Here is a 15487-nt window from a genome sequence, read left to right on the forward strand (position 1 = left end):
GATGAAGCCCTCTGACGTTTTCCCGACTGCAGGAAGCGAAGGGTTCTGCTGCTCCTTGTGGAGGAGGCTGCGGCGGTGGAACACGAGGCAGGGACGGGTTCTCATTTAGGCAATGCCTGGGGTGAGTCTGGGGGAATGTGAATCCGATTTCAGCTGCCATTGGATCTGGGTGGGCAGGCTCGTGTGCTCCAGTGGGAAGCATGGCTCCTCCGTCAGGGTCTGATGACAGGGTTGGAGCTATCTTGGGATGCTGAAATCCAAATACAAGCTTTCAGGCTCACGAAGGAGCTCACAACCGCCTGCACAGCATCTCAAGGAGGGGGGTTGACATTTAATCCACTGAAGTTTGACATTTAACCCACTGAGGAGGAGGAGGCAAGGGATGGCAGTGAGGGGAGATGAGGGATGGCAATGAGGGGAGATAAGGGATGGCAGTGAGGGGCAGCTATGGGGTGCAAGGGGTGCCCATCAGGGGAAATGAGGGTTGTCTGTGAGTGGAGATCATGAGGCACGGCCATGAGGGGAGATCAGTTTGCCTTTAGTGCTGTGGTTTAGTGGTGGGCTTGGCAGTGCTGGGGTAATGGTTGGACTCCACGATCTTAAAGGTCTTTTCCAACCCGGTTGATTCTGTGATTCTATGACATTACTTTCACTTCTGCTGGGCTAGCCACCAATCTGGGAATAACTGTGCTCCAAAGTCAAATTTAATTCTTTAAATTCGCTGCTACCCGGACTTCAGGAGAAATTCCCTTTGTGAGAAGGAGGAGGAAGAGGCAGAGCGGTGCTGGAATCACCAGAGCTGTAGAGATTGGTTCTGTCAGGTAGGAACGGGTGAGAACTGCTGCAGCATTTACACTGTGGCTCCCCAAGACGCCATAAATGCCACAGCAGTGCCTGGCACCCATGAGCCGATGCAAGGGGCCGCATCCAGCTCCTTCTCCCCCGTTGGAGCTGGGTGTTGAGCTTAGCATCCCCCTGGCATCGCCTTGCAGAGTCTGGGATGTGAGCTTCCAAATGCCATTTCATCAAACTGTTGGGGGAATTCGTGGGATGCTTCTTTCCAAAAATGAACGTGTGATGATTTATAGCAAAGGAGAAGGTTGTTTGCGAGGGATGAGACTGGCATTCCAAGGTGGGATGGCTTGAATCTTTAAGTAAAAGGAGAGTGAGTAGGCTGGGAGATAAAACAGTAAGGGCCATTAGGCAGCTGAATGGGCTTCGCTATCTCGCAAGTTGGAGCTATCACTGGAGGTGTTTGTGTTAGATTAAATGCTTGGAGGAGGTGGATTGGGAGGCAGGGGTAGGATCTGATGACTCACGGGACATTTTGCGTTGCATTTATGGAGCCAGAACATGTGGCAGTTTGATTCATGCTGGTGCCTGGTCCGTAGGCTTGCGGTGGCCGTGTCTCTGCACCTGCACGCTTTGGAGCACGCACAGTTTGGGATGCAGGATCTGGGTCTCTTGGGTGATGCTGCAGTGTGAGTGCAGGAGAGGGGACCTCCAAGCAATGGTATGAATAAACTGGGGTCCTGAGCATCCAAACCTCCTTTCCTTACCATTGGGACTTCCAGATGGAGCTGTTAGGGTCTGCTCACCATCTGGGTCTGCTGAACACAGCAAATAGCTGACAGATGGGAGTCAGGCCCCTGTTCCCTGGCCCTCTGTAGCAGCACTCTGTGCCAAGGAGGACATTGTCCCTGGTAGCTTGTAAGAGCCTGTGTTGACCTGTTGCCTTTCCCATGATGGTTTGGTCACTGGTGTTAGTTGGCTGTGTCTGTAAAATGCTTTAAGAGGTTGGAGTTAATTCCCAGGCTTTTCCTCCTCCCCCGTGATGGCTTTGCTGCAGCATGTCTGTCTTTTTACTTCACAACAGTAAAGATCCACTTAAGGGGAGAAATTGGCTTAATAGCTAAAAAGAAGGATGGGATGCAAGGAGATGACCTTGCTGCTTCCTATCCCTGGCTTGACCTTGCACAGATCTCTTAATTGCCAGCCCTTGGATTTTCTACATTGGAATTTCCATTAATCATGGAAGGCTTCCCCCCCCCCCCCTTCATTTGAAATGTATCCTAATATAATAAATGTAGGAGGAAATAAGTTTTGTATTAGCAAGGAATTTCTGGCTGTATTGTAGTGTTAAAGGGACCATGCTAAGCCTCTTTGCGGTGTAAATTGACTCGGACTTGACTTGAAAAAACCTCTTTAGCTTGCTGTTACAGAGCTGCTGCTCTCATTAGGGCCGTGTCTTGCTGTTAGGTGGTTTCATGGTCCCTGTGGTTTTGGTTTTGATGCGTGAAATACCCGTCACTGCGCTCCTCTGGAGTGGGTGAGTTCATGAGCCACTGAGAGTCGATCTTTAGGTTAGTGGTGCTGACTTCTTTTCTCCAGAGGGGCTGATCAGAGAATCCCAGGCTGGTTTGGGTTGGAAGGGACCTTAAAGCTCAGCCAGTTCCAACTCCCCTGTCACAAGCAAGGACAACTACTGTGGCAAGTTACAGTGCGATTTCAAGGGCCGTGAGCTAATATGGCTTGTCTTCTTGGTGCCTGCTCCCCTCTTCCCCTTCCTTCCTCCAAACAGGAGAAGGGAATCATAGAATGGTTTGGGTTGAAGGGACCTTAAAGCTCATCCAGTTCCAACCCCTGCCATGGGCAGGGACACCTTCCACTGGAGCAGGCACTAGGACAGGGCTCCAAGCCCCGTCCAACTTGGCCTTGCTGATGGAGAAATTTGTGCTGCGCACCCTGTGTTGCTGAAGGGGAAACTGAGGCAGTTGGGAGGGAGTTGTGGGCTTTCTCGCCCTTTGCCATGCGTAGTTTTGCAGCGATGACAGGACGTGCGTTGGTTAAAGCTCATTTCCGTGTGTGATATCCATGTTGCAGATGAAGGGGTTTGTTTTGTTTCCCCCAGGCTGTGCCTGGGAAGGGATGGGGCTGAAGGCAGGAGGGTTTCTGCTGTCACTGCTCCTGGCAGCTGGTGTTCCCTCATTGGTGTGCATGACTCCTCCTCAGGAGGTGCACGGTTGAACTGACGTTAATATTAATCCTGTTCTGCTTACAGAAGTGACTTGACCCTTTGTAGTAATTAGTGAGAGAGTGGATGTGCTAAAAGTAAAGACTCTTGAGGAGGAGAGGAGATCCCGAAAGGGTGAGTGATCCCTCCATAGCAAGGATGTAAATTACCAAAGGGACTTTTATAGAGGGGAAAAAGGGGAAGGCAGGGTGAAGGCTGAGGGCTATGGGGAGCACTTGCCCTGTCTGTACTGTCGGTCGTTTCCTTGGGGACTGCTTCCTAATCCTCATTCTGGGCAGTGCTGAGCTTAAGAAGGAGCTGTTCCTGCTCTGGGTACGATGCTCTTTAGATGGCAGCCACTGAACTGTGAGGTCCTCACTGCTGCCTGGCCCTGGATAGCCGTTATTAACGGAGTTGTTGCTTGGGTTTCTAACAGCAGCATCAGGTTAGATGTGTTCTGCATGATGAAGGCTCTTTGCTTTGGTAGGAACTCATTGCTTTGCTTGTGTTTGTGGGGCCAAGGTTTGCTACTGAAAGCTGATCCAGAATGAGACTTTTTGTTGCTGCTATTTCCAGTTCTTTTGTCCCACCTTCTCCTGTTGTCTGAATCCAAACAATGAGTATTCTTTTTTTTTCTAGATTTGATCTATTTTTGGCTAACAGCACTTTTCCTAAAATTTGTCTATTGCCTCCTGGAGTGAAAGCTTTGGGAATGTCTGAAAACCAGAGTTTAGCATCACTGACCAGTGTTTTGGGTTACAGCTCGAGATGCTAGAGCAATCAGTGTTCCTCTAACCTTTGTCCTCTGGCTCTTCTACCACTCTGGTGAATGGGTGGAGGGGGTTTGTTGCAGTGAGGTGAGGAAGGAATGGTGGAATTGGGAGGACTCGGGAGACGTGTACAGTTCAGAAGGCTGAACTAAGAAATGGTCAATTACTGTTGTGTCGTCCTGTTGTGTTGTTGTTGCTGCTCTGTTCATTGTTGTCCTGGGTTCAGCAGTAGCAGTCATGTTTCTCCTTTGTGGTAGCTGGTGCTGTAAATCCACAGCTCCAAATCCTGGCTCCTTTCCTCATCTCTGACCCCATCTCTCTGGCTGCCTGCAGCTCCTGACCAGCGTGCTGGTCAGCATGCAGGAGCAGCAGGGTGATGCTCTGTATCCCTCTGCTCGGCACTGGCACGTCAGTGGACAGAATGTGTGGGAGATGCAGCCAGCAGCGTGCTGGCAGGAGTACAAAGCAAGCTCCCAGGGGCTGCTGCTCAGCGATCCTGGCTCTGCCTTATCAATCTGCTCCTTCGGCCAAGCTGCTTGCTCAGGACAATCCCAGGAATGTCATCGATTTGCCCAAGCAGTGATTGCAGTGACGCTAACGTATAGAGTTTGTTGTCTCCTGCTAATTCCAACCCCTCAAGCAAATATTGTGCCCTTCTTCCTCTCCAGGCTCTGATCTCCAAGTATGTATCCCCAAGGGCTCCACATGCTGCTCCAGGAAGATGGAGGAGAAGTACCAGGCAACAGCCCGCCTGACCATGGAGCAGCTCCTGCAGTCTGCCAGCATGGAGCTCAAGTTCCTTGTCATCCAGAACGCTGCTGTCTTCCAAGGTGGGTGCTGAGGGTGGTCCAGGGAGGAGGAGATGCTTTTGGTGCTCTTTCTCAGCATCTCACAACCAGAAGTGCATGTGGCTGGAAGTTTTCTGGTTTTCATGTGACTGTATATATATTATATATGCTAATTTCTGCTAAATAATACACCTGATCTGGGATGTGGCTGCTCTGGCAGGCTTGTCCTAAATATTCCTGTCACTGAAACAGCAATTGTAACTTTAAAGACTGCACCTCTTCAAGTGGAAATGTAACAATAAATGAAAACCCCACTTCCCCCAGCGTTTCCCTATCTGTGCGAGCACCATCTGGGCTGGTTCTGCCAGTCCCAGGCTGCAGTAACGTGATCTGGTTGTCACCCCAGTGTAACGCTTGGTAAGCATCTGACTGAAGAGAGTGCGCGTTGATCGTTGTTATCCACGGCAAAACAAAGTTGGTTGTTCCATGAGAGAGGCTGACATGCTCACGAGTGCCATCCCCCAGGGGTATGTGAGGGCTTGGTGACCTGGTGCCACGCTATGGTGGCAGCGCTCTTCCTTTTCTAGTGATAATTTGATGTATTTTCTTCTTCTAATGCGATGTATTGTCCTTTTGGCAAAACTAAGCTTTGACAAACACTGTTCTCCTGCTGATACACACGAGTCCATGTCACTTGAATCTGCAATCAGTGGTTTTTAGGGCCTTTACACAAGCAAAACTTACTCCATCCATGGTTAATGGTAATGAAATGATTGCTTGGTTATTGAGTGCTTTCCTGTTGAGGCTCCATTGTTCTCTATTGATGGCACTTCTGCCTGTATTTAAAGAAGGCATGAGCAGCCAAGTGGGGCTTTTTTTCCTTCATGCTGATATTTCTGCAGAGTAATTGATTCATTTTTGGCTGTGCATCATTAATAGCAAGACCCGAAGCCTGAGAGATCATGGCAAAGCTCTGTACTGGTCCACGGCTGCCTGATGCAGTCTAATGTGTTGTGTTTTCTCAGTGTGAGATCAACTGGATTGCTGAGGAGGTAACAGTGTATTTTTCCCTATACTTGTCAGTGCAGCGAACAGAATGGAGTAAAACTACTGAGAGATTGGCTTTCCAGGCCTTGGAAATGTGGACTAACTTCAGAGATTGATAACCTGGCTGGAATACAAAGTGCTGCCTCCTTGCCCTACCGTTTAACACAAGCATCGCAGCGAGAACTCCTATTGCGTGTAGGAACGACACCCTATGTTACTGCAGGTTGTGCACAGTATAGCAGAGTTGGGTGCTCTAGCTTGGATCTTTCTGCCTCTTTGGGAGGGCTGAATCCCTTGCTCTTATGTTTTTCCTTTTGTTTTTCCACCCTGGCAGTGAGAGCGCTTTTCCTGGGCAGGGATTTGGGAGCTGATGTTACTCTGGAAAGCCTTGGTGTGCAGAATGACCATCCTTGGTAGTAGGGATCAAAAGCATTTAATGGAAGAATTCCTGACCACTGCTGCTTATAAAAAAAGCTTCTGACTAATTTTCAAGGTCTTTTGCAATCTGTTGAAGAAGAGGAATTCCTAGCTGGAACCACCAAGGAGCTCGCTTTAGTTACCTTGTATGAAGTGGTTTGGACTTGGAAGAGCAATTCATTAGACTTTGAAAACTGTGTGCCATTGTTATCTTTAAATTTAGTCTCAAAGTCTATAGAAACCCACGTTGTTAATAGGTGGATATGTTGATTGCTGCTTGTTCAAGAGTGGCTTGATGGCTGTAGTGCCAGAGGCTGTTTCAGCTGTAAAAAGTGGATTCAACAGACAGCAGTCTGATTTCCTGTTCCTTGGCCCTGCTGATGGTAGGGGAGAGGTTTCTATCTCACGACATCACTAAGGCTGTTGTGTCTCAAATCAAATCCCACCAGCGTGCTCTTTGCTTCCTCCCACACTGCCAAGGTATGTGCTATGACAGCTCATTGCAGGTTGGCAAACTTGCTGTTGCTGTGGCACAGGTGGAGAGCGTGGGACGCCCGTTGCAGGGGGTGCCTGGGGCTGAATGCGGTTACTGGGGGGATGCTGGAGCAGTCCTCGAGTGCTATCGGAGCCCACCGTGGTCCCCAGGCATCTCTTGCAGGCCCTGCTTCTGCATGGTGCCTTTGTTTGAAGCTGGGGACAGATGCCCTGTGGTTTCAGGAGTTGGGACTGCAGGACGTGTGTCTTACCCCCTGCTTCTGCTGGGGGTCCTGCGCAGGGGATGTGTAATACCCTGCTTTAGAGAGCAGTGCAAGGATGGTGGAATGGAAATGTACCCTTAACCACTCCTGTTAAAAGGAAATACAAATGTGAAATCCTTCAGAATGAATGTGAGTATTTTTAGCTTGGCATCTGAAGGGACTGCTGGTCTGACAAGTGAAATCTCACCCAGATGTTGCTATTTGGCACCAAGTTGAATTTCTTCCCACAGAAGCTAGAGCAGCCTCGCTGCTGATAAAGATCAAGGGAACTTGTCTGGCATTTACAGAAAGCCTCATTCAGGCCTATCTGTTACAATGTTCACGTAGCAAAGTTGATTGGATTATTAATTTTAGAGCCTTGGGCTTTTTCTTTATTGCAGTTAAGAAGGAAAAATCCCAGCCCAAAGAATCCTCCCTTCACTCAGTCTCACTGGTACAGTTAGCTCCTGCACTTCTCTTACAGGCATTCTTTGAAAGAGGAAGATTATTTAAGTAGTGATTTCATCCTTTGGAAACTCACTGCATTTGACAACGTTGGAATGGATTGTAGCTGCCTTGACTGCACTAAAATCTTACACCGGAATCTCTTTGAGGGCAGGTGTTTTTGCTTTCATGCAGTTATCCATGCTGGTATCTGCCCATGTGCCTACCTGCTGGTTCGGGCTCTCAGCTGACAGCAGCTCTGTTGCATACCGTGAAGATGAACATGAGCTGAACTTGCTCGTGGGTCTTTTGGCAAGTGCCATATGGTATTGCTCTGGAGTTCTCATCCAAACTAACCTTTGAGTTATGCAACTAACCTGCTGTGGCAAATGGGGGGAGCCTGCCCTGCCAGTCACCTTTCTCCCCTCTCTTTCTCTTGACCTTATAGAATCATAGAATAGTTAGAGTTGGAAAGGACCTTAAGATCACCCAGTTCCAACCCCCCTGCCATGGGCAGGGACACCTCACACTAAACCATCTCACCCAAGGCTCTGTCCAACCTGGCCTTGAACACTGCCAGGGATGGAGCATTCACAACCTCCCTGGGCAACCCATTCCAGTGCCTCACCACCCTAACAGGAAAGAACTTCTTCCTTATATCCAATCTAAACTTCCCCTGTTTCAGTTTGAAACCATTACCCCTTGTCCCCTTGTCCTGTCACTACAGTCCCTAATGAAGAGTCCCTCCCCAGCATCCCTATAGCCCCCCTTTTGGTTATTTACAGCTATTTGCACTGTCCATTCCTACCTGTTGGGAGTCAAGCTGGTGTTGACATTGTAAGCTTCTATCAGGTTATCTCTAATCAGCTTAGAGACACCTAAGCCACAGATGTATCAAATAGCCAACCCTAATGGTGGAGGCCTCTAAAGCATGGCTGAATTATTTATTTTGGTATGATGAGAATGTCTGGGCTTTATTGGGTTTTCTTTGAAGAATTGGGCTCCTCTTGAAGTCTGGAAGATAAAAGATCACTGATTGTCTCTCCACGTTTCTTATTCAGAAGCCTTCAAGACTTTCCCCTGTTCATGAGCTGCTGTTACTGCTTTAGAGGCAAGGTGAGGGAGTTGAGGCTTCTTTTATTCTGTTGAAGAGGTTTAAGTATATAAAGCCTTTGATCTTTAGTAATCATGCCTTGGGTGGGTGAGTCCAAGATGCGCGTTGCATCCATTAGGTGAGAAGAGATGGGCACCATGGTGGGAGTGCTGCTGGGAAGGGTCCACTGGTACAAGAGCTGCCCAGCAGAGGCAGGTCCTATTGTTTGGGGTGCTTTAATACTCCAGTGCCTTTAAGCCAGTGAAGTCTGACAGTGCAGGAGGGTCCCCCAGGTGTTGGCAGCAGCACTTCAGCACAGCACCATTCTGCGGGCCACTGTGCGGGGAGGAGGCTTCTTGCATGGCTTCTCCATGCAGGAGAGAAGTGATTACGGTTAACTGAACACATGTAAAACCAGATGCTCAGCAGATTGTGGTTAACTGAACGCATGTAAAACCAGATGCTCAGCAGTAGCCAAGTCTCACGTGAGCGGGGTGGTCAGCTTCAAAGCTGTAGGTGTGTTGTGAGAGTGCACGTGAAGTTGTAAACTGTTGCTTGTGGGCTTGTAAAGATGAAGCTGACGTTTTAGAGTGGATTCAAAGGAGGAATTCAGCTTTTGGAAAGAGAATATTAAACCTAATTAGACTTTGCAAGCAAGCACCACAAATAGATCTTTGTATCATCTTATGATTCCTGCTCCTAGTTGCTCCTCTGCTTGCTAAAGCCTTGCTGCCTCCTTCCTTGCTGCCATCCATACAGTGGCAGTTGTCCTCTTTGAAAGCTTCTTCTTTTGTTGTTGATTTTGTTATTAATGCGTTACAATAGTACTGGTGTCACTGGGTCACTCCAGGCTGGCGTCCTGCCTTTGGCAGTGCTTCCTGCCAGGTGCTTGGGATACACCAGGTTTGCAGTGGAAAACTATGTGATACATCGCCCAGGTTGGCGATGATGTTCTAAACTGATGATTACAGGTAGGTGGGAAGAGCTGTCTGCATAATGGGAGCTCCCAGTTTGTCAGAATCAGTATAGGGAAGTAATGTTTCCTTTCAAATAACCAGAACTTATTGTTCATAAATCACAGTTAATCTGTTTATTACACTAGCACACGAAGCTGGGAGTCTGGAGTGGGCTATAATGCTTAGCTTTAGGAGCAGAGCTGTAATCGTAGCAGCAGTTTCAAGTGATTTGAAATTGGGGGATCAGCAAAATGCAGGAGTTTGTGGAGGCTCTGGGCATTAAAAATGACTGCTGAGGATTGATGAGTTTCTTTAACAAATTGTAAAATCCATCATGCAGGAGTTAGGGCATGAAACTGCCCTCCTGAGCCACATAAACCATGGCTTTGGAAGTATTGCATGGCAGTGCACACTGCTGAGAAGAGAGATTTGGGAAGATGCTTGCTTTTGCTTTTGTTTCTTCCTCTTGCTGCCTGGAGTTTCAATGCCAGCACGGCACTGCATGCAGCTGATGAGGCTCTGGGTGTGCTGGATGGGGCTGCTGCCTCTCGGTGCTCCTTGTGGTGCTGAGCCTGAGATGTAGGGCTGCTCTCTTGCCTGGGCTCCTTCTCCTCTGCTTGAGTCTGTACCAGAGTGGTCACGTTTCCCTTGATCTTCCAGAATGCTGGTGCATCTCGGGCAGCTTTGCACAGCCCTTGCTCACAGCTGATGGAGGGCTCAGCATGCATCCTTGGGGCCCTTCCTTGCAGGATGGAGCCTGTTGGCTTTTGCTGCTGTTTTCCTGCGTCCTCATTTGAGATCTGCAGTACAGCCCCACGCCGATGGCCTCTCGTGCTCTCATCTGCGTTTCCACGCAGACCCTGTTGGGTGTCCAGAGGCTGGCTGCTGTAGGAGGAAGCTGTGTTCTGCCCTTTGCAAAGGGCTAGCATCAACTTCCTGGCACGTCTGTGGAGCAGTGAAGTGTGTGATGGGAGATGCCACCAGCCCCTGCTTTTGGGGGTGGCTTGAAGGGTGCAGCCATAGGGAAACGTGTATGGTTGAGATTCCTTCGTTCCTTCCCTGTGTCCTGCCTCTTTGTTCTTCCCCTGCAATTAAATGCTGATGCCCTTCCCCTCATCAGTGAAATGAGGCTTGGAGGTTAATAGGGGGCTTTTAGGAGCTGCCTATGTGCTGCTTCAGCAGCTTTTACACACTGTGCTTGATGTCTGGGCTTAGAGGTCTCCAGTCCAAAGCGTGCAGAGGAGTTCCTCGGTACTTGTGGACCTGTCTTCTGCTGCTGGGGTACCAGCCCCTGCCAGCTCTGCTGCTGCTTTTCTGCTCTGAAAGGGGAAGGTGCTCCCCTGCTTCTGCGGGGCATAGGGAGGCATTGACCATGGGGCTGCACCCACTTACTCCATGTGATGCTCTGCCCCCCTAGGAGAGGGAGATGTTTTGGATGGGGACATGTTCAGACAGGGTCTCTGCAGAGGAACATCATGGCCATGCTGAGATGCTGCAGTGTCTCCTGCATGGTGCAGCCTGGTGGTGCTGCCTCTGTCCCAGCTGCTCTGGCAAAACAGGATCCTCTGCCTGCATTCCCTGTGGGAGCAGGAGTTGGGAGATACACAGGAGGCCTCACTCCCTGCTTTCCTCTGTTCTACAAGTGGGCTGTTTTCTGTAGTTACCTTCAGAGCTGTACCTTTTGACGGTTCAAGTACTAACATTCTTAAATGCCTCCTAATACTATAAACCAGTCAAATTACGTTTTGTTGGAGTTTTTTTCCCTTTGTAATTCTAGTGCAGAGATGGGCACGGGGGCACCTTCCATCTCTTGGCCTGGCAGAATAAATAGAGGCATTTTCATTGTGCAAAGTGATTAAAATGCATTTGCTGTGCAGGAGAAGGCAGCACCCGGCAGTAAAGGCAGGGACTGTCTCTGTAAAGAAAACATTTTGCTTTTAAAGCAGCAATAAGCTCCAGCAATGAAATAGCCAATGGTGCATCTCATCAGAGGGAAATGAACTCTTGTGGAGCCCATTACGCCGTCGATGCGCTGTGGTTTCACATTCCCCTGAGCAGATGGGGTCACCTCAGGTGTGTTGCTCACTCTGACTTCAGTGCTGACGTGAAATCAATTTGAGCAATTTATAACCCTTCATTTTACTGTGAAAGTATATTAATCTGTGAAAACACCGCTCAAATAGGGCAGATGAGAGCTTTCCACATGAGTGTGCGGAGCTGGCAGAGCCTCCCGCATTAGCTGCTGCAGAGAAGCCTGTGGAACTCTTGGATGCACTGGAGGCACTGACAATCCGGTTCTCCAGCTTTGGGCTTTATCCTTGAAGTGTTCTACAGTGATAGGGGTGTCTCAGTCTGACTTCCCACAGCTCAGCTGCTTCCCCTCTGCTGTAGTGCCTGGAAGTGGTGTTGGTGGGATGGTGATACCTTGGCGTGCTCAGGACTTATCCTAAGGAGGCCCAGGAAAATACTTCAGGGTATATTTATGCACTTACCTGAATCACTGCTAAAGCCAGCATTAAGAGTCAGAGTGACTCTGTCAGTGCTGCGTTGTGCTGCAGTTCTTCACATAGGTTTGATGTGATGCTGGATTGGGCCCATTTGTCCCATGGAGCAGTGATGGGTCAGAGCTGAATAGTGCTGATGGCAGAGAGAGAAAACCCTTGCATGTGGATATAACTGCATTTCCATGGGGGAACGTATGCAGGAATCAATCTTCTCTGAGCCATGAGGCGTAGGAATCGCCGTGTTTAATCTGTTAGCATTAAAATCAAAATCTTAATTGGAAAACTGATAATCTGAATACGTGTTTGGGAAAAACCATCTCACACAGACCTGTCGGCTGGAAAGTGAAGATCAGGAAAGCCCAACCCTGAGACAGGGCAAACCAACCAGCAGTGCAGAGCGATTGTAACCGGGTTCTGTTGCTGGTTTCATTCCCAGATTTGTCATCCTCAAGTCAGGAAATCTGATTGAGGGTCACAAAGCAGCAGAGAACGGCGAGGCTGCCTCTAGGGTTACAGCTCGCAGCTCTGGAATTCCCTCTTTCTGAGGCAAGTTGAAGAACAGCTTGCATTAATGCAGCATGTTTGTATTGGTCGAATTCCTGCTATGATTACAGGGAAAATTATGCTCCTTTTCTTTTTAGGGAAAGGAAATGGAATCGGCCAATAATGCATGCAAGGAAACTGGTTGTCACCGAGAGGCGAGCCAGGAATGTGAAGGCTGATCAGATCAATGCACTCTCTGGAATCTGCCTCATTAAAACAACAAAATCAAATTGCTACTGAATTTGCAAGGAATTCAGTTGAAATGGCACATGTGTTTTCCCTGCCTTTGCATGAGGAAATGATTCCGGTCTGCTCAGTCTCCCGCGTAAGTGGGCTGGCAACTGGTCTTAAATACTCCTCAATTGTAATGGAAGAGAACAGTGGTGCTGGTCCTCCATCCAGCCCAGAGCACAGCAGGGTGGGGGCTACCATGTGCTAGAGATAGCTTTGGTGGCTGCTGGAGGTGCAGAGCTTCCCCCAGTTGGGGCTTTGAAGGTGATTATTCGTGCTGTCATTGTCAGCGGAGTGCTGGTCTCTGATGCCCAGCTGAGATCAGCCTCCTTATGGAACCTTTGGCCATTACCCTGTACTTGGTGAGAGCTGGCTGGAGGCCTTTGAGATGGCCCGAGAAGGATTTCTTTCCATGGGTGGTGTAGTGCATTGTCCTCCCTCAGCTGGGGAGTGGTTCTGTGGCTCAGCCTCTTCTTGGGTAGCAAAGAAGCTAAAACCCATCAAATATAAAGCTCTCGTCTAAAGAAAAGAAATGCCCAGGAGAATGGTGAATCTCGAGGACGGCATTTCCTCTGCCTGAAGTGTTTGCTGTAAGGAGGAGTTGATTCCTGCTATTGATGCATCAGTAGAAAACACACCCTGCTTTGTTTCAGTTGTTTTGGCTGAGGTAATGAATAGCCAGAGCACAGCACTGGGGGGTGGTGGTCTCCTGCTCAGCCTCTTAGGAGGCCAGGCTGATACACGGTGGTCCTCCCTTTCTTTGCTTTTTGCTTTGCAGACCTTTCCCCCTTTTTCTGCCTTGAGAAGCACTTGTGCTGCTGTAGCCTCCGTTGTCCTTGGGAATGAGCTTTGTGATTCCTGAAGAGAGATTAAAGTTGTGTTTCCATGCAGAGGAGCTCTTCTGTTCTCTGTGTTCACTGAGAGATGGCACTTGAGTGTTGGAATTTGCAGCAGCTTTAAAGCTGGAGGTGATAAGACGCTTTTTCCCCCTCTTGCTTTGTTCATAGGCTGTTTAGATAACAGCCTGGAAATGATATTACTAGCCCTGTACCGCACATTGTGCTGGCAGTGAAGAACAAGCAGTGCATTTGACATTTGGGGAAATGCTTCATTTTCAAAGGGGCGTGATTTAGAACCTACTTCTTGAACTAATAGACAGTAAAATGCTACTTTTTTTTACTGGCTCGCACAGATTTTTACCTTGAAGATGCCCTGTAAAGCTCACTGCATTACTAGTATTAAGTCAAAGCAAATGCTTCGCCTCAAGTGAGAAGGCAGGCTTTGAACTGGTGAGAGGTTGAAAACCATTTACTCCCTCCAGCTCACTGTGACATAAGCATGGAAAATAATTGGGCTCACTAGTACGTAAATATTTGATCCTGAAATGCCTCTTGAAAACACAGAGCTGGGAGGGGGTAACCTCTTCAGCTGCACACTGGTTCCTCTGGATTTGACTCATGCCAACAGCTAGCTGGCAACCAGAACAACAGTATTGAGGGTGAAAAGTCCATGAAGGTTATGGAATAAACCTCCATTTGGTTTCTTGTGTTCTGTGCATTAGAATACAGCCTTTCATTATAGCATCGTGTGTCTTTTTCCATCAACTTCTGGTGTAGGGGCACCGGGTGAGTGTCCTTAATGAGTTATTTTGTGTCTCCTCCATGTTTGATGCCTGGTTATTAATGCTTTAAAGTAATACTTTAGGCCAGAATTATTCAAGACTCTCAATTCCGTAAGAATTGACAATTCCATTGATTTTCATGCTGGTTTGTGATGTTCAGGACTGATGTTCAGTGCAGAGCTGGTTTGTGATGTTCAGTGCAGAGCTGGTTTGTGATGTTCAGTGCGGAGCTGGTTTGTGATGTTCAGTGCGGAGCTGGTTTGTGATGTTCAGTGCGGAGCTGGTTTGTGATGTTCAGGGCTGATGTTCAGGGCTGAGCTGGTTTGTGATGTTCAGGGCTGATGTTCAGTGTGGAGCTGGTTTGTGATGTTCAGGGCTGATGTTCAGTGTGGAGCTGGTTTGTGATGTTCAGGGCTGATGTTCAGTGTGGAGCTGGTTTGTGATGTTCAGGGCTGATGTTCAGGGCTGAGCTGGTTTGTGATGTTCAGGGCTGAATTGGTTTGTGATGTTCAGGGCTGAGCTGGTTTGTGATGTTCAGGGCTGATGTTCAGTGTGGAGCTGGTTTGTGATGTTCAGGGCTGATGTTCAGTGCTGAGCTGGTTTGTGATGTTCAGGGTTGATGTTCAGGGCTGAGCTGGTTTGTGATGTTCAGTGTATGTTTCTTCCACAGATAACCCCCCTGAAATTCAGAGTGAGCCTAATTGAGACCCTCTCTGGTTGTGTTCAGTGCAGTGTAGCAACACACATTCAGGGTGTAGACCTCGGGTTTGGGTACGGCCTCTTTTGTACCCTCCATATCTTTTGACCTCTGGAGCTGGCAAAGCCAGCAGCTGGAGGAGCAATGCCTGACTTCCAAGTAGAATCATAGAATCCCAGACTGGTTTGGGTTGGAAAGGACCTTAAGATCATCCAGTTCCAACCCCCTGCCACAGGCAGGGACACCTCGCACCAGACCATGTTGCCCAAGGCTCTGCTCAACGTGGCCGTGAACACTGCCAGGGATGGATGCTTTGGGCACCCTGTGCCAGCACCTCACCACCATCACGGGGAAGAACTTCTTCCTTAGATCTAAGCTGAACTTGCCCTGTTTCAGTCTGAACCCATCACCCCTTGTCCTATTGCTACAGTCCCTGATGAAGAGTCCTTCCCCAGTGTCCTTGTAGGATCACCTCCCGAAGTACTGAAGTACTTCAACTCTGCCTTTAAGTTAATAAAAAGGAGGAATAACGCACCAAAACCTGGGTTCTCTTTTAAAAAAGCAGGAGGTTTAAAGGTGGAAAACAAAAGGTTTCAGCTCTCCTGCTCTCCTCAAAGCACAACCCT

At 48.6% G+C, this 15487-nt stretch overlaps 1 protein-coding gene across 2 annotated transcripts in view; it reads left to right on the forward strand.

The window, feature by feature from the left end:
* The window catches only part of GPC3 (glypican 3), a 134709-nt gene that overhangs the window by 4369 nt on the left and 114853 nt on the right, over positions 1 to 15487 (forward strand). For both annotated transcript variants that reach the window (XM_061446230.1, XM_061446231.1), the window contains exon 2: positions 4452 to 4613. In XM_061446230.1, the coding sequence (XP_061302214.1) occupies positions 4452 to 4613 (162 nt within the window). The remainder of the gene's footprint in view (positions 1 to 4451; positions 4614 to 15487) is intronic.

The sequence above is a fragment of the Pezoporus flaviventris genome, unplaced genomic scaffold (assembly GCF_033815535.1).
Source record: "Pezoporus flaviventris isolate CSIRO_AGI_PZ_B2104156 unplaced genomic scaffold, CSIRO_AGI_Pfla_v1 ptg000005l, whole genome shotgun sequence".
In the NCBI taxonomy this organism is placed as follows: Eukaryota; Metazoa; Chordata; class Aves; order Psittaciformes; family Psittacidae; genus Pezoporus; species Pezoporus flaviventris.